This window comes from Gracilinanus agilis, chromosome 2 (genome assembly GCF_016433145.1).
Source record: "Gracilinanus agilis isolate LMUSP501 chromosome 2, AgileGrace, whole genome shotgun sequence".
NCBI classification, from domain to species: domain Eukaryota; kingdom Metazoa; phylum Chordata; class Mammalia; order Didelphimorphia; family Didelphidae; genus Gracilinanus; species Gracilinanus agilis.
In genome coordinates, this window is record NC_058131.1 from 623,974,775 (window position 1) to 623,994,391 (window position 19,617).

Genomic DNA, 19,617 nt, shown 5'->3' on the forward strand with positions numbered 1-19,617 from the left:
GACCAAATTGTCCTTTTAAGAAACCGCAGATGGGTAATTAGAATCTATTTTTCCATTGGTTCAGCATAGGAAATCCATGTCTATCCTTCATAACTAAAAGTTCACATTTCAGTAGGAATAGAGTGGCCCACAGAAATGATTAAGTGTAACTCCTACATCACAACCATTCGTCTTTAGCTTCTTACTATCCAGTTCTTGCCTTCTTTGAACCTTCTTCTGTTTCTAATGTTCTGTTGACAAAACAAGGTGGATATGGCATTTGACTGGTAGAAATGCATCTTTGGTTAGAAGCCAAGTTAAGCTAAGGTGAGAGGGAAAGACAAGCTGAAGAAAATACTGACATGAAGAGGTGTGATTAAAGAAATAGCAGTTATATTCTAGGACTGTGGTAGAAGCCAACTTGAACTTTAATTCCTGGTTTTATCAAGATGGTGTAAAAATGGACCCCAAAGGTCTCCAAATGGAAAACTTGGTTTTTGGTTTCATATATGAGCTGTAGTTAAAGCCAAATGTTCATTCCACTCAAATTGTGTGGGTGGATAACTTTCTTCCCAGCATTGAAGTATTGCGTTTTTAGCTGCTAATAAACTTAATAAAATCCATTTCTTATTTCCCCTAGTGTATTAAGCTAGTTTGCAAGTACCACAGCCAACTTTTAGTGACAATGTTCTGGAAAGTATTTTTGTTAGAAACAGACACTGGTCTCAAACAGCTCAACTGCAAAATGTTATTTGGAGTAGCTTCTTTTTCCTCTCAGTTTTTATTTTCTCTCAAGCTTAAGGAGGTCCAGCCAACCTAGATACAAGAAAGCCCTCCAGGTAGCCACAATTTTGCCTAAAGTTTGAGGAAACAGAGTTGAATTGGTTCCAAAAGTAGATTCAAAAGAATTTAATGATGATCGTTTATACCCAAGAAAGGTTCCTCCCTTCCTGTGGGAGTCTCCTCTAGCTTCCTTAACTAACCTATCAACTACTGGTTCTTAGGCAGCCTGGTAGTGCCTGCTAGACAAGTGGATGGCTTCATTGCTCCAATCCTCCAAGGCTGCCCAGTTCAGAAGACGTCCTGAACCATTTCTGGTCTCTAACCTCAAGAAAGAACACTTTAGAGCTCAAAAGTTCGACTAAAAGAGCTGGACAGGACAAAAAAACCCATATTCAGAAATGCCTAGAAGTCTGGGAGAGTGACCATTAAGCAAGTAGAAAGAGGCTTGTAGCTTTCAGGGAGGAGTACAGGCATGAAGTAGATCCACCTTGAAAACATTAGCCTAGAATAAGAAATAAAAGAGAAACCAATAACAATTTAAGCAAAAAAAAACCATATATACACATAGAGAATGGAAATTTGAGATATAAAATTTTTGACCATTTTCATATTATTCTATGGTGTTCAATTGTATTTCAAATTCACAATTGGGACTATTTTGTCTGACACAAAATATTCTGAATATCTTTTTGGTTGGGAAAGTAGTGATTTTGGTTCAAGCATATCAGAAAATTTGAAAATGACTTGGGCATTTATTCATCCATTACACTGGATTGGGCTTGGAAATGCAGCTTTCCATCTCATTTCAATACAAATTGAACTGATCCCCAGCCCCCCACCCCATATGTGTACATTAACGTTAAATAACACCCTCCAAAAAGTTGATGGAACCTAGTCTTTTAAATTGTCTTATGTGCACAAGTTTGCTTCCTGTCTTAAGGAATCTGCTACCCAAAGTTATGTCACTTGTTAATTAAGTGATGACAAGATCTTACACATCCTGCAAAGTGAAAAGATTCCCATACTGCAAAGCAAGCCAGTGTTTGCCAAAGTGATCCAACTTAGATTGTGTGGGAAGCTTATCTGGGGTCTAATCAACATGGCCTTTTAAAATAAAGCTGTCTTAAAAATACAAATCTGCTTGTGAGATTTGTTTTAATTTAGACCTTATTCACAGCTATAAGATTACCCCTCATGACTATATCTTCAGGCTTCTGTACAAACAAGCAGCTTACATAAAACTTCCATTATAATGGTGACTTGAGGGGGGGAAATGGTTTCGTTTGGTTGATTGAGTTATGATTGCATAGGGAACAAATAAAGGCTGTCTTTTGTTAAACATGGCAGTTTTGTCTTACTCCAGTTAATAACACCACATTTTCTTTAAAAAGAAATATTTACATAGCCTGATATTATTCCTAATGTCAATTCAGTGTGTTACCTCTAGGTTGAAATCCAGTTTTAATCCTGCAGGCTTGAAAAATAAATGTTCTCTCTTGCAATTGAGTTGCAAGATGGTTGATCTCTTTACTGCATTTATTATGGTTGCTGGTAGATATAATCAATTTTCTTTATGCTATAAGAATTGACCTTATGCTTCTTTTTCTTCATAACCACTCAGTAGTCTCATTAAACTTTTTTCAATATACTGATTTATTGCAGCCGTGGATAGTGCTGCCTTGCTCAACACAGACAATAAAATGGCTGCATTTTGATATTTGTTTTACTAGGAACATCAAATTTTATTTACTATCTTAAAGTTTCTTGTAAATAAAATCGGTCTGAAAGTTGGAGGGCTCAATAGGTTCTGTAGAAATTCAAATGAGGGGTGGTCAATCACTTATGTTATAGATGTCCTGAATCTTATTTCATATGGCTTCAAGGACTTCAGGCACATTCTGGTAAGTTGTACTCACAAGGGATACTCCAGCCAATCGTCCAGCAGTCAGCATTCCAGATGCAGCTATGCAGCTGCAAGGTATAAATGGTCATGGGGCCACTGAAAAGTGAAAGCAGAGGTGAAGTTGGACAAAACTAGCCTGAGAACATTTTTTTGTTGTTGTTCTGAAATGGAAAGCAGAGAGTAAACCAGAAACAGGAAAAGACAAAGGGGATATCTTTCTCAACTGGAACTGGAGCCATAAAGTTAAGATTTTTCTTAAATTGAACTGAAAATTACTCTGGCCTTATGGCCACTCAGGAACTGATTGCTTTTGAATTTTCCAAATCTATCTTCAAACATAGTTAGGTCCTAGAAGTATAGTTGGACCAGGGATTTCAAATAAGGATATTCTAACTTCAATAGAACTCTTCTTAATCAGCTCATTTGGGGTTTAAAGAAAAGTACTGGTTATTGCAGTTGCTCAAGGGAGTAGGATGTACCTCATTAGTTCAATCAAACTTAGTTACCATTAATATCCAACTTGAACTTGATCATTGAATGTTAGTTTACTACCAGTGCATGCACTTGCGATAAGACCTTGCTATTAGAGGTAGTTATATGGAATAGAGAGAGCATTGACCTTGGAGTCAACAGTTTTTTTTGTGTTTGAGTCATGTCTAACTCTTTATGACTCTCTGGGATTTTCTTGGCAGAGATACTGGAATGGCTTGCCATTTCTTTCTCCAGTTCATTTTACAGATGAAGAACTGAGGCAAACAAGGTTAAGTGACTTGCCCAGGGTCATATGGCTAGTGTCTGAGGCTAAAATTGAACTCTGGTCTTCCTGACTCCAGTTCCTGTATTCTACCCACTGTACCACCCAGCTAGTCAATAGATGTCTTGTTCAAATCCACTTTGTAACACTTACAGACTTTTTGACCCAGGGCAAGTGTCTACTGTGGCTCAGTTTCCTTAATGGTAAAATATAAACAATACCTACTTTTGTGAGGAAAACTAAATAAAAAATAAAAAAAATAAAAAAGTAAAACCTTATAAATCATATATTATTTGCATCATTTCTTATATCTATTGGAAAAATTGCTTTGATGAGAAGTGACTTAGATGGCATTCTTGGTCAATATCCACTCTTTGGCTTCATAGTCTTGCTTTAAAGGAATAGGTATAGGTATAGGGATTTTCAGAGATCCAGAGAGGCTCAGGGCACTGTTAGCATTTGAGGCCCGTAGTAATATTTTTTTTAATTACGATATATCGAAAACAAAATAGCAACCCCCATGAAATACCATATGAATTTCTTGTATTTTACAAATGTCTTTCAAACTTTTTTAACTATTCAAATGTGCTAATTATTGAGGCAAATGCCAGCCCTCTGCAGTATTATATTGTTTTATTAAAAAGTGGGACCATTCAAATACATTGGTGCTCTAGTGAAAGAGTGATACTTCTTTGCCCCCTAAAGAGTGATACTTCTTTGCCCATTTAAGCTTGAAGCCCAACTCACCTGACTCTCTTGGTCTCTTCTGGGAGTAGCTTTCTATGTGATGGATCAATGCACTGATGAAGAACTACTCAGTCTGTCATCTATGCCTAAAACATTTTGGGGCAGTACAAATAAATGACCAAAAAAAAAGAGAGAGCAAAGTTAGGTAGAGAGCAAGAAAAAAAAGGAACCCAAAGTTAGAAGTGGAAGGAGGCTTTGCACACCCTCACACTTTTTGCAGGCTCCGCTAAATCTGTACCCAAGTAGCCACTGTAACTTTAGACCCATCACAAAAGCCCATTGGCTCTGCCACTATGGTTAGTCAAGAATAAATTATTGAGAATGGGGCCTCTTGTTAGACTAAAAACACACCACTTACCTTTGTTATAGGCTCATTTACAAGCATAAGTTTATATGCAACACCTGCACTAACAGGATGAGGTTGCAATGAGGCTCCAGCTTGGTTTTCTGCCTGTTCACACAGGGATCAAGTTGTCCCCACTCATTGCGATGAGAGATGAATTTTATGATCAAGTAGCAGTTAATACATATTTTAAACTGATATACGGGCTTTAGATTTATACACTTTGAGTGTAAAAGTCTTCTATTATGTTTAAATTGGGTCATTTTTGTATGTAGTCATGAACTCGAATTTCATATTTTTGATGTCAATTTTTATAACAGCTAAAATTTATATAGCACCTACTATGTGTCAAAGCACTGTGCTGAGCACCCTACAAACATTATCTCATTTGTCATGACAGTCCTGTGAGATAGGTGCTTTTCATGTGTTGTTTTACAAATATACCTCATAACTGGATCTCCCATGTTATAGTGAACAAGTCATATCTCTGGGAATTATTTTCTTCATTTGTATAATAAAAGTTCAGTCTAGACAATCTCGTAGGCTCCTTTCAGGTTGAAATCCTTTGATCACAAAATATTCCTGCTTCATCTCACATTGTTTTTCCCTAGGATTGCATAACTTTAAAAGATATACAAATAAATGACTCTTGGATTCATGTGGACCCCTCAGTGGAAATTACAGGAAGGCAGACTTTGTCTTACTTTAAAGAACTTTCTAAAAATTTTTGGTTTTTATTTTTTTGGTACTATTTTTTATTTAATTAATTTCTTACATACCCAATATCCTTCCCTCTCTCCTCCCTATTAGAAAAGGCATTTTTATGAATGTATACATACATGTATAAAACTATATCATACTTATTTCTGTTTATCATATTTTTCTCTGGAGGTAAACATGCACAAGTCATTCATCAAACAATATTTCTATTGATGTATATAATGTTTACTTGGGGCTCCTCATTTCACTCTTCAAAATTTCATGTAGGTCTTTCCTTGTTTTTTCAAAATTGGCTTGTTGGTTACTTCTAACAGTAGTACCATACACTATCACTTGTTTAGCCATTCCCTGATTGATGGACATACTTTTAATTTCCAGTTCTTTGCCATCACAAAAAGAGCTGCTTAAAGTTTGTTTCCTTTTTCCCTGATTACCTTAGGAAACAGACCTAATAATGATATTGCTGGATCAAAAAGTATACACAGTTTTAGAACACTTTGAGCAAAATGTCATTGTTCTCCACAATGGTTGGATAAGTTTACAATTCCATCCTGTAGTGTATTTGTTTCCTCCATTTTCTGACATCTCCAATATTTGTCATATTGCCTGTTTATCATTTAAGCCAAACTGATAGGTATTGCTTTCATTTGCAACTCTCTAATTAATAATGATTTAGAGCATTTTTTCTAATAGCTATATATAACTTTAATTTTTTTATCCCCAAACTGTTCCTATCTTTTCACTATTCATGAGTAGGGGAATGGCTCATATTCTTATATATTTGACAAAATTCTCTATATATTTTAGATATGGGACCTCTATCCAGATCCCAAGAAACCATAAAAATTTTCCCAGTTTCCAGTTTTGGCTATATTAGTTTTATTTGTACAAAAACTTTTCAATTTAATGTTTTCAAAATTATCTATTTTATATTTTGTGGTGTTTTCTATCTTGTGTTTATTCATTATTCATAAATTATTCTATCCATAAATCTGATAAGTAATATTTTCCTTTTTCTTCTGATTTGCTTATATCTCCCTTTATGCCTAGGTCATGTATCCATCTTGATCTTATCTTGATAAATGGTATAAGATATTGTCCTATGTCTAGTTTATGTCCAACTGTTTTCCAGTTTTCCCAACATTTTATCAAGTAGTGAAAACATGGATCTTTACTTTTGTCAAAACAAGGTTACTATAATCTTGCTTACTATATTAATACTATTTTGTATTTTAATATGTTAGCATGGGGTTAGTTCATCTGAGGTTTCATTATCTTTTTAAAAAATTATCTTGACAACTGTGTTTTGATACAGTTGATTTCTTTTGTAATCCTTTTTTATGCATTTAAAAACATTATTCTGATAAAGGGTCCATAGCTTTCAGTTGACTGTCAAAGGAGTCCATGACACAAAAATGGTTAATATGTTCCTTTTCTTGATAGTTACCTGAAGCACCAAGTAGTTCAAGGTCATTTATTCAGTATGTGAACCTAGATCTTCTTGACACTGAAGCCAGCTCTCTAACTAACATACTACCCTACCTCTCTTCTATTAATTAGATCTCTCTGAAGGAGGAAAAAGGATGCTTTGTTAAAGTTGTGATATTACTGTGACTCAGAATATAGGATTTTTGAACATTTGAGAGGAAAGGATCCTTAGAGATTGATTGCACTTTGCCCTAAGGCTTTAAAGGACTTTTATAGTATCCATCATAGTGCTTTATGCATAGAATCACTGAATTTCAGAGTTGGAAGGAAACAAAGAAGCCACCTAGTCCAACTTCTACTAAAAAAAGAAAAGGAAAATCTCTTCTATAACACTCTGATGAGTGGTATCATCTACCCTTTGCATGAAGACCTCCAGTGAGAAGAGACCTAGGCAACCAATTACACTTTGGGATAATGCTAATTACAATGAAGTTTGGGGGGTGGGGTTTCCTTTCTTCTATCAAGTTCTTCTTTGCAACTTAGAACTTCCACCCCCTATTCATAGTTCTGCCTTATGGGGCCAAAGGGAATAAGTTTAATATCAAGTCTGTTTGATAACTTTTATTTATCTATTTTAAAAATCTTTACCTTCTGCCTTTGTATTAGTTCTAAGACAGAAGAGTGGCAAGGGCTAGGCAATTAAGGGTTAAGTGACTTGCCCAGAGTCATACAGCTACAAAGGGTCTGAAGTCTGATTTGAACCCAGGTCCTCCCAGCTCCAGGTCTGACACTTTATCCACTGTGCTACCTAGCTCCCCCATATTTTATTAGCCTTTAAAAATAATTGAAGACAGCTATTATATGTCTCCTGAGCCTTCTCTTCTCCATACTAAACACTTCTGGTTCCTTCAGTTGATCTAAGGCCCATCAATATTCTAGTTTAATGTCCTTTAGATAGTCTCCAATTTATCCATGTCCTTCTTAAAATATGGAGACTAGAATGGAATGCAAAAATAGGTTCTTAATTAAGGCCTGTTGAATTTAATGAAATTTAATCCAGCCTCATCATTTTAGTCAAGCAATCCATGCCTTCAAGTAGCTCACATTCTAATAGAGGAGATGTGTCAAGAACAAGATGCCTATATTATATGTATAAAGCAGATGGAGATTTTCTAGGAGGGGGAGTTCTTAGCCTTAGGAGATCAGCAAAGGCCTCCTTCAGAAATCTGAGATTTGAACTGAATTTTGAAAAAGAAACCAGGGAAACTAAGAGGGGAGCAGAGCATTCCTATCATAATACATGGCAAAGGTGGGGACATTGAAGATAGGGTATCATGTTTAAGGAACCAAATGTAAGTAGACATCATAGAATGCATGGTGGGGAGTAAAGTGTATGAAGACTGGCAAGGTAGGAAAAGGGCAGATTATAATGAGTTTTAAGCTGATGTCTAAAGAAGAGTTAGTTCCTCATCCAAGACGGGAACATTGTTCTTCCTACTTCTAGTCCTATGCCTATTGTAGAAGTCATTGGTACATTAAGTAGGAGGTTGGATTAGATGGCCTTTAGAACTGCTCCTAGCAATATGGAGTAAAAGAGTATTAACCTTAATGAGAAGACCTTTGAGAAGTTCAGGTCCTGGTTCTGCCATGTATTATTAGTATGACCTTGACTAATCCTCTTTAGGATTGTTCTAAGGGAAATATATAGCAGAAATTCAAAAAGAGACTGACTTATTCACTTTGCAAATTGATTTCAGATCTATTCCATAGATAATTGAGAGTCAATCCTAGTTTAGTGAATTAAAGAGAAAATTCTTAGCAGCAAACACCATTGTCATGAAACTGCTTTTTAAAGCAGTTTTTTGATGTGCATATGTTTTCAAAGTTTGTCTTAAAAGTTATTTTACAAACTTGTTCCCTAGTATAATTTTTGGTTAGAGAAGTTGTCTAAATCACTAAGCAGCTTGTATCCTCATGTTTGTGGTTATGTATTTGCACATACATTGATTGTCACTTGAAGGAGGATTACCAATATAATTATATTAACAATCAGAAAGATCATGGTTAGATCCTTGCTGGAAGAGGAAATATTCCTTTTTCCATCAAATTCAATAAATATCTTGTGTAAGTATTCAATCTACAAAAATTAAATCAGACATAATTCCTGCTTTCAAGGAGTTTATAACTTGCAACCAGATCTCTGTGTCATTTGTCAGCCACCATGTTGCCTGTTCTTAGGCCATAATCCTTATCTCCACACCTACCAGAACCTTGGGTACTATAAGATAAAACTACCTTGACCTCTGATAGATGAGCTTTCACCTTATCATGCTCAGAACAAGACTTCCATATTTCTTCTTAGCCTCCATTTCCAAGTCATGCTTCATTGTGTCCTACTATTATTATCTCCCTTTTCTAATTGCTGTTTATGTGTTATTAGAATGTAAGCTGCATAAGGGCTGGGACCTTCCTGTTTTTTATAATTATATCCCTAACATTTATCACAGAGCCTGGCAAGAAACAAGTATTTAAATGCTCTACCTATCCAGGTGGTGGGAGCAACTAAAGGAAAGGAGACTGATATCTAACAAATGAATAGATTGCAGGGCTATTCATTCACCTTTGGTGTCCACTTAATTTTCAACTCTCACTTGTGGCTCCAAGCAGCTGTGGAATCTGTAGCAGCCACACCCTGGTTAAGCATCTCAGCAAATGGGCTAAATCAGGTTGAGGATATCCAATGGACCATAGACCCTTAGGTGAGTTATGGGAGACATTTACTCCAAGCGTGTGAAGACTTCCCTTGGCAGAATGTATGTTTGAGAACAGTTTGTTCCAACAGCCATGTGGGTAACTGATGCAGGACACTATGGAGTGCTTAGAACTTGGTCTGATATGAGAGATGCTAAGGTCATCTAGTACATTTTGGGCCACTGCCAGTCATCCTGACTTTTATTTTGCCATTGAACTTTGATGACTTTGGAAGAGAGAATGAGGTTAACTACTTTTTGTTATTCTGTTTATACTCTGTGTACTCTGCTTCACTTAAATCTAGTTCATACACAAGTCTCTTAAAAAACAAAAGAACATGGACAAATTATGGTATATGCTTGTGATGGAATACTATTGTGCTAAAAGGAATAACAAACTGGAGAAGTTCCAGGTGAACTGGAAAGACCTCCAGGAACTGATGCAGAGTGAAAGGAGCAGAGCCAGAAGAACACTGTACACAGAGACTGATATATTATGGTAAAATCGAATGTAATGGACTTCTGTACCGGCAGCAATGCAATGACCCAGGACAATTCTGAGGGATTTATGGTAAAGAACGCTACCCACATTCAGAGGAAGGAATGCAGGAGAGGAAACATATAAGAAAAACAGCTGCTTGAACGCATGGGTCAGGGTGGACATGATTGAGGATGTGGACTCGAAACTACCACACCAATGCAACTACCAACAATTTGGAAATAGGTCTTGATCAGGGACACATGATAAAACCAGTGGAAATGTGTGTGGGCCATGGGTGGGGGGAATGCGGGGGGGTGAGGGGGAAAGTAGGAGCATGAATCATGTAGCCATGTTAAAAATGAATATTAATAAATGTTTAAAATTTTAAAAAAAGAACAGACATCAACAGCAATGTATACATATGTGTACATATGTGTATATCTAATGTATATAGGTATATCTAAGATTATATGACTAAGCTTCTGTCTTTCGACTTCTGCTAAATAAAGGAGCAGTACTCAGAAAGGGATGCTAGATATGAGATCTTGTTATTCTTTTTTATCATCCTAGAAGTTCTTCCTCAGGTAGCTAAGCAAGGGGAAAACTAAAGTAGAAAAATTAGTCCACAGCTGTGAAGGAAACTATGAGGACTTGGGGAAAGGACCCAGAAATACATAAGCCTATAGATTTCAGCATCAAATCAAGTAAGGAGGAGAAAAAGATCCAAAGTGCCTGCCTTTAATATTATAAGGTGAAGAACTAAGAATCATAATAGTTAGGGACAATTTGGTATCTTTCTTATATGCCTGAATGTATCATTACTTTAAACTGCACCACATACATATCCTCCTATGCTAAATACCTACTATAATTTTTTCAGTGGCATTGAGATAGTTCTAGATCTGTGTTGGCAAACCTATTACACAAGTGGTTGGAAGGGGCCACTCCCCTATCCCTCTCCATCCATTTCTGAGCACATGACTCTCCCCACACCACCTCTCTGCCCAGCAGCCCAATGAGAGTGTTTCTTCCCTCCCCTGTCTGGGATGAGAGGGTTGGCTCACATGTAGTGTGAGCATTGCAGTTTCGGCACTCTGTCCCTAAAAGGTTCACTATCACTGTTCAAGATTCTCAGAAGCAGAATCATGTAACCATGGAAAAATTTTTCTAAAAAATGAAATTAATAAATAAATAAAATTTTAGAAAATACATTCTCAGAAGCGTCTTTCATATGAAAAATAACCTCACTGAATTCAAAAGGACTAATTACCAGAAGGCTGACAATCAATTGATGACTTTTTTCTTACTTTTTTGCCCAGAGCAACTTGTGAAGAACATTTACTAGAGAAAGGGAAGGAGGAATTCAGTTTGCATCCATCCATACTAGAAAGTACACATATTAAATCACTGACTTTTGAAAAATTGTAGAATATAGATCTTGTTAAAAAGAATATTTAATAGTACTACTCAGCAATTTTATGTTAAAGTGCTTTAAAAAATAGATTTCTTTGTAAGTGGAAGAGCATTTTAATCTCTCACATACCAGTAACTCTTTGTGACAATGTATCCTGATTGTGGACAAAGATCTTTATAATAAAGAGACTTGTGTTGAATTTGGAAGCTTATAACATGACCACCATAAATATAGGAATGCTACTATAGTCTTATATAGAAAATAAAGTTAAACCAAAGGAAGCTCTGATTTTGCTAAGTCTTGGGTCCTTAGGAAATAAAAATCAGAAAACCTTTCTAAGTCTGGTTTGGTGATTTCAGTCCCAACTGGACTTCTAACTTAGAATCACAAACTATTGCAGCTAGAAGAAACATTAGAGTTCATCTAGTCCAGGAATTGGCAACAAACAGCTCTGGCACCAAATCTGTTTTAGTGGAAGTGAATGAGTAAGTAAGTACTTGTGAGCTGACTCATCTCATTAATGTGTAAATGCCTTGAATACCCAAAGCAATCTGTACTATCCTTAGAAACCAGTAGAATTTAAACTTTCAGTGCTTTTATGTCGTCCCATCCACATGGACTCCTAACATCCCTACTTGGATCTTTTTAGTCTCTATCCCAATGAGGACACTGTGCAGACCCACAGACTTCCTTCCATTACCATCTCCACTAGCATCTTCTTAGTCTCTGTTCCAGTGAGGACTCTTCACCCTCCTTCCTTCCCCTGAGCTTGCTTCTCCACTTCTCCACTCCAACCTTCTCATGGCCTACTACCCAAAAGGCCAGGATCTCTCTGCCTCCTACATAACAGTTAGTTCATTAGATAAAAGCTGTAGTTTCTCAATCTCATCTCCTCCAATTCTTAAACCATATACGCATTCTAACAAGAATCTTCCAGGACAATATATAATTATTTGTTCCACCATGTGGTATAGGACAGTGATGGGCAAACTTTTTAAAGAGGGGGCCAAAGGAAAGGAAATGCTCGTCTGTCAGTCTGTTTCTAAGGCAACTCTTTCAAAATTTCATTGTATTGTATCCTATTCATTGTATTTGTCAGATTAGGAATAATGTGGCACAGCCAGATAGAATATTTCAGGGGGCTGCATCTGGCCTGTGGGTTGTAGTTTGGCCATCACTGGTCTAAGGAGAAGTAACTAGCATGATAGAAAAGCATTAGACTTCATATCTCAGAAAGACCTAAGCTTGAAATTCTGCCTCTGATACTTAGTAGCTATAGATAAGCAATTTAACTTCTTTGAATATCACTTTCTTTATTGATGAAAAGGGAATATTATCTAGAGTCCTAACTTTACAGGGTTGTTGTGAGGCTCAAATGAGATAGTATATATAAAGTCCTATGTAAACTTTAAAGTAATTTAAAGTACTAATAATTTAAATAATTAAAGTAATTTAAATTAATATTGATGTCAGCTATCATAAATTAAGTAACCTGATTACTTATATATAATAATAATATATTATTATGTTACTATATGTTACTATGTTATATGTATAGTAACATATGTCATATGTTACTATAATAATAATATTGTTTCAAGCCATGAGGATGAACCCAATATCAAATATCTCTGAGTCAATGTGTGTATGTGTTTGTAAAACACAAAAAGATCATTCAAAAATTGTATTCAAAGAATATTACTCACAATTGCTATTTTCCTTTAAATGGTTGCCAGTCTCTGATGTAGTTCAACAACCTTATTTTTATAGATGAAGGAACTGAGGCCAGGAAATAGACGGTAACTTGCTCAAGTTCACATAGCTGACTTTTAGACAAAGCTAAGGCTAGAACTTGTGTCTTTTGACTTCTTTTCCAAATGTTCTTTCCACAATGCCTCTTACTAAGGCTCAGTCATTTCCTTTCATAATGTTCTTTTATAATCCTGTCAGTGAAACAGTGAAAGTAAAGGAGTTCCCCTTCCTCTCCAACAATCCTGTTGGTAACATTAATACCATATTTGTAACACTCATTTATCATGTAATATTGCATTAGTTATTTTTATGTATAGAAGATACTATTATTAAACTAGAACATAGATGAGGGCATGGACCATATGATATCTAAATTTCACCTCTAGCCTTGAATACAGTACTCTTATTTCCAGTTGGCACTTGCTGTAATACTTGAAGACTTTTACTCTGTCTTTAATACTGTCTTTCCCAGAGATATATTCCTTCATATTAGTCTTAGATGAAGAGATGGTTCTTCTCCTTGTTAAGGCCAATTTCTTTAGTTTCCTCCTGGATCCTATCCCTTCCATTTTCTCCAACATATGGACTTACCATCTTCTTTCCTTTCTCTTCTCCTCTCCTAGCTTTTCTTCCTATCCTCTCTTTTCCTTTATTCTCCTCTCTTTTCCTCTCCTCCCCTGTCCTCATCTACTGGCTCCTTCACTGCTATCTACAAACATATTTTCTTCCCTATTTTAATCTTCCCTAATTAAAAAAATACCTCTTACTTATCTGACCATCCCATGTAACTAGTATCCTCTATCTTTCCTCCCTTTTGCAGCTAAACTTCTTGAGAAAATCTACACTAGATACCTCTGTTTCTTTTCTTCTCACTCTCTCAAACCCCCTGCAGTACTTCCGTGGTCCTTGTCATTCATCTGAAACTTCTCCAAAGTTACCAAATCTAGTCCCAAGTAGAGGTCTTGTCATTTATAATTGTAAAAGCATAATTTTTTTTCTTTCCTTTTTTCTTTTTATTTAGTCTCCTCTCCAAAGTACCCAGTCTCTCAGTTGCCAAATCTTTCTCAATCATTATCTTCTTGAACTCTATAGCATTTGACACTGTTGGTCACCTTTTCTTTTTAAATGCTCATTCCAAACTGGATTTTCATAGACACTTCTGGTTCTCCTTCTGTCTTTCAACTGCTACTATTCAGTCTCCTTTGGTTCTTTTTCGAATGTTATGATTATAAATCCTGAGTGTCCATAAGGTTCTCTTCTCTTTTTGCTCTATACTTTCTTATGTGATCATACCATCTCCCATGGATTCAGTTATCTTTATATAGATGACTCCTACATAAAAATATCCATTCCTAGTCTTTTCTCTAGGCTACAGTCCCTCATCACCGATTGCCTTTTAGGCATCTTAAACCAGATGTCTTGTAGTCATCTCAAACTCAATATGTTGAAAACAAAATTCATAGTCTTCTCCCAAAAGAAATCATTCCCTTTTTTTCAACTCTCCTGTTACTGTTTAGGATATCATCATCTTCCCAGTCACTCAGCCTAGAAAACCTAGAGTTGTCTGCAACTCTTCATTCATTCACTCCACCTATCTATCTGTATCTAATCTGTTATCATCTTGCCATTTTTACCTTTACAATATCTCTTGTTTTAAGTCTCATTCTCTCCACTCATGTAACCACTTCCTTGGTGCAAATCTAGATCACTAAACATCTGAAATATTGGCATCCTGCCTTTTGGTTGGTCTCCCGGCCACAAGTCCCTCCCTACTCAAATCAGCCTTCTACTCAGCTGCTAAAGTGATTTTCCCAGGGTCATTCTGAGCATGTCTTTCCTTCCCCCTACTCAATGAACTCCAGTTACCCTCATGATGAAATATAAAATGCACTACTTGAATTTTAAAACCCTTCACACACTGGTCCCTTCTGATTTTCCTGTCTTTTTATGCTTTATTCCCTTCTGTTTACACACCACGTCCTCTATCATCTAGTTATACAGTTCTTATTCTTCTTCAAACAGGACACTCCATCTCCATCTCTATTTTCATGACTTTGTACTGACTTTTGCAGAGCCTAGGAATGCTCTCCCTCATCATCTTCAACTTAGTTTACTTGGCTTTCTTCAAAACTTAGCTCAGACCCCATCTTCCATAGGAAACCTTTCCTGTTAGTGATTTGAGGCAGGAGATTACCTTTCAGATTACTTTTTTTTCAAAAACCCTTATCTTCCATCTTAGAATCACTATTCTATGGCAGAAGAATGGTAAAGATTAGGCAATGTGGGATAAGTGACTTGCGCAGGGTCCTACAACCAGGAAGGGTCTGAGGCCAAATTTGAACCCAGGATCTCCTATCTCCAGGCCTGGCTCTCTATCAATTAAACTAACTACCTGTCCACTTAGATTACTTTTCATCTCTTCTGTATATATCTTATATGTGGTTGGCTACTTATGTGTTTTTTCCTATACATTCCTGAGGGAAACAATTATTTTTGCCTTTCTTTGAATTCCCAGTACTTACCACAGCCCCTGGTCAGGGCTTAGTAAATATTTGTTGACTGATTTGCCTGATAAACCCAATCCAAATGGATTTATTTCTAATGTTGAAATTTCAAGCTATAAAATCAACCAGCTGCTTCAGTGGCACTGCTGGGGTACGTGGCTAGGGGGGCTTCCACCAATTTTGTGACCTTGAGAAGTTTTTTTCCCTTATCTTGAATCTTACATTCCCCCATCTATAAAATTAGGGAGCTGGACTAAATGTTCTCTAGGTTCTTTTTTCAGCCTTATATTCTAGTTTACATTAGAGCACCCACAGATTATGGTTGGGCTTCTTTGCTTATGTTTTCTTGACCTTTTTATCTCACCCTCCTTTTCCCCAAATCCAAGCTTCCCAGAACCACTTCTACTTCCATCTATCCTTTCCCCACATCCTATTTTCACCTACAGTGGATACAAAGACTGTTAAAAAAAAAAAAAACCTGTGGGGTAATTTGCATAATTAAAGATAATTGTTTAAATGTGTGGGGAACCATTGTTGTGTCATAATTGAATGATTCCCATGCTTTGTAAAGCTACCTGGTGGTGGGAAAAGTAGCTCCACCCTCTTTCACCCCTGGCTCCCACCCCCCCAAATGCAATTAGAGCACAACAATGCCCTTCCAGGAGAGATTTACAATGTTAGGATCTGATCTGACTAGAACAAGAAAAGTTCGTGAAAGAAGAATCTTCACTTTTCAAAGTTCCTATTTCCAATAGCTGGGTTTATTTATATGTTTATTGAAGCCACTATGGAGTCTGAGTGCACAACTACAATTCACTGACTCATCATTTCAGTATATGGTTATAGCTCACGGTTGTTTGGTTTGTTTTATGAATCCTACCTCTAATTCCATCTAATCTAGTTTCTGACCTTAAGGAAAGTTCTCATGGAGCTTTATTTGGGAGTATTTCTGGCATTGTTAGACTGAGGATACTAATTTATTCAAAGAAAACTGAGAGGTTTAAAAAAGAGGGAGCAGGAAAATACTTGGGATTAAAATAATTTCTTTTTTGAGGATAGGGTTGAAATCTGCCATTAATTATTTTTCATATGAGATGAAATGTAGCTCTTCTAATGATTAGGAGGTGTGGTGTAGTGAAAATATTGCTAGATTGGGGGTCAGAAGTCTCACTAGGTAGATGGCCTTGGGAAGTCACTTACTAGTTATAATAATAGCTCACAATTACATAACATTTTACATACTTTAATTCATTTGATCCTCATCAGAACCCTTTGAGATAGGTACTGTTATGATTGTCATTTTCAGATGAAGAAACAGGAGGTTGCTAATTTAAGTGTTATATGACCTCTAGAATACTTTTTGAGTTCTAAATCTGGGACCCTGTAATAACCAGGACCTCACTCTAAGCCTCTTTGCAATAGAACAACATTCTGGAAGATACAGCTTGCATCCCATTCGGACTTCTACTTCTTGCAGCACCAAAAATAAATCTTTATAAATTGATCACAACCGAATTTACCTACCTGGAGCTTATAATAAATATTATTAATAAGTTCTATTTTTAGAAAATTTTACAGTTATAAAGAGCTTTCATGCATTTTATTTCAATCATGCACATAGCATCCTTATGCAAAATTTAGGTATTATTATAATCATTTTTCAGATGAGGGGTCCTGTCCTGACTAATGGTTGCCTGTTACCCACTTAATCCAGGATAACCTCTGGAAATGCTATCCTTCTCTCCAGCCTTCTCCTTACCACAGGCCTTCCCATACCTCAGTGTGCATGTGACCTCTTCTGTATTCCACCCACTTCACCCCACCTGCTTCCTCTCTTCTAATCTAGATCTGTAATCAAATCAACACTTTTATTGCTCCTAGAAAGTCTCATTTGTGATCTTAACCCTGAGGACAGAGAGTAGTATTTTTAAAAGTTTTTGCTGTAACTTGGCTTTTATTTTGACCAAAAATATGCTATTCATTTTATACATTATTTATTCAGGAGGTGATTTTTTAATTCTCTAGTGATATTTTGGAAAGAATAATCATAGACTTTGAGTCTACAAAGATCTTAAGTAGAAACCAACTAGTCTAAATCTGAAACTCCCATTTTATAATTAAAGAGACTGAGACCCAAGGATAAGAAGTAATTTGCAAAGTCACACACAAAATTAGTGCTAAATTTAGGACTCCTGAGAAATGTAAACCAATTGTATTTGGCTGAAATCACTACACCAAATTTTATAAAACTATACAGTGAATTTTTTAGTTTATAATGATAACTAAAATTAGACAAATAATGTCTTAGTTTACTCATTTACTAAGCAACAGGTGAATACAAGGGCCTTAAAAAATTAACTAAGTTCCATAATTCAATTCTAGAATGTATTTCCATTTAACCATAAAATAATTTCATAGATGAAGAAGTCTGAAAAGACTAGCAATTCTGCTTCAGCTCCTGAAGGAAAAAAGATTCCTCCAAAGCTTTTAAATACCTTGATTCTGAAGTGTGCTATATCCTAACTATGCCCAGAATTCCAGACACACTAGAAGGCACAGACTATTCAAGCTCAGCTCATTGAGAGAAGACGTGGTATAGTGGAAAGATCTATGAACCATGGAGTTTGGAAACCTCAATTCAGTAATTGCTTCCTTTTACTGGGGCTGTGATTGTGGACAAATAACATAAGCAACTATATATAACTTCTGTTGGTTCATTTGTAAAATAGGGATAACACTCCTATCTCAACTTACCTCAAAATATTGTTAGGATAAAAGCATTCTATTATAGTTCTATCATACTATGTCATATGATATCATATTATATTTTATTTTATGATAGTTATATGCTGTATAGTTACAGGGGTGAAGGGAAATGTGTTGATTAGACCTATGATTTCATTCTTGTAGAGAGCTCCCAAGGAATATCTCCTTCAGCACATTATCCGAATCTTATAGTCTCAAAGAATTTCTTGGGGGCACTGAAAGGTTAGATGACTTAGTTGACTTGACCAAGGCCACATACTCAGTATATGTCAGGTATGTTTTTGAACCAAATTCAAAGGGAACCCCACTATAGAAAATCATGACTTTGGTGTGCTATAATTACATTTTCCCTCCCTCAAATAGACTTTCATAATTCTTTAGATTTCCAAGGAAGAAAAAATGTCTGTGTTCTGTGTCCCTCTTTCAATCACTCAAGAAATGTACAGGGAGAACCTGATAGTTGTATAAATAAACATCTGTAGAGATACCCATCAACATTGATATGAATGAAGCAGGTTATCAGAAAGTCAGGGGAGGGGTATTTGAAAGTGTTTAGCAAGATGGGAAGCTTGTCCTTAGAACTGTAGAGCAGCTTGACTTAAGGACAGCAAGTGGTTTCGATGGAAGCAAACATATAGTGGGGACGTGGGATCATCATCCCTCATCCAAACTAAGCAACTTGTTCTTTGAAGTCCATCAGACAAGCAGAGCAAGGGTGGCAGCAGTATTTCTTGTGCTGGAGCCCAATTCCTTTGGAACAACCTAATGTGTCTGGCAGCTATCATCTCTTTTAAAATTCCATCTCATCTGCTAGAGGGAGCAGCTCTGTGGACTGTAAAATATATCCATTGGGTGAAAGTAGCCAATGGGATGTGGTTTCATTATCTTAGTGGTGTTTTACCTGTAAGCTACCCATCACTAAAAGTCAGGGGAAGTGGGGGAGATGATAAAAGATTAAAAAGACCTAGGTTTACCATATCAAGACACATGATAAAAGAAAATGCTTATAAGATGGACCTTGTGGCAGCTGAGAGACCCAGACACTATTGCACCAAAAGCAAGCCTTTGGCATATTGGATCAGAGATTGTTATTGGTGTTTAGTCGTTTTTCAGTTGTGTCCATTTCGACCTTTCTTGGCAAAGATACTAAAGTGGTTTGCCATTTCCTTCTCTAGCAGGATCAGGGATAAGAATTGACTATAAAGCCTGGGTCAATAATAACAAGGCTGTGAGGGGAATGGTGTGAATAATTACCACAACTCCCTACCCAATGGAGTTCCACTTCTCTATCCT

The 19,617-nt window shown here is 36.4% G+C and overlaps 1 protein-coding gene across 3 annotated transcripts in view; it reads left to right on the forward strand.

The window, feature by feature from the left end:
• VTI1A (vesicle transport through interaction with t-SNAREs 1A) overlaps positions 1–19,617 on the forward strand; it is a 437,247-nt gene that overhangs the window by 375,888 nt on the left and 41,742 nt on the right. The window contains exon 9 of one of the 3 annotated variants that reach the window (XM_044665576.1): positions 15,077–15,227. The exons of the other annotated variants lie outside the window; for them this stretch is intronic. Within the exon in view, the coding sequence (XP_044521511.1) occupies positions 15,077–15,227 (151 nt within the window). Of the gene's footprint in view, positions 1–15,076; positions 15,228–19,617 lie in introns of those variants that run through there. 3 annotated transcript variants of the gene reach the window in all.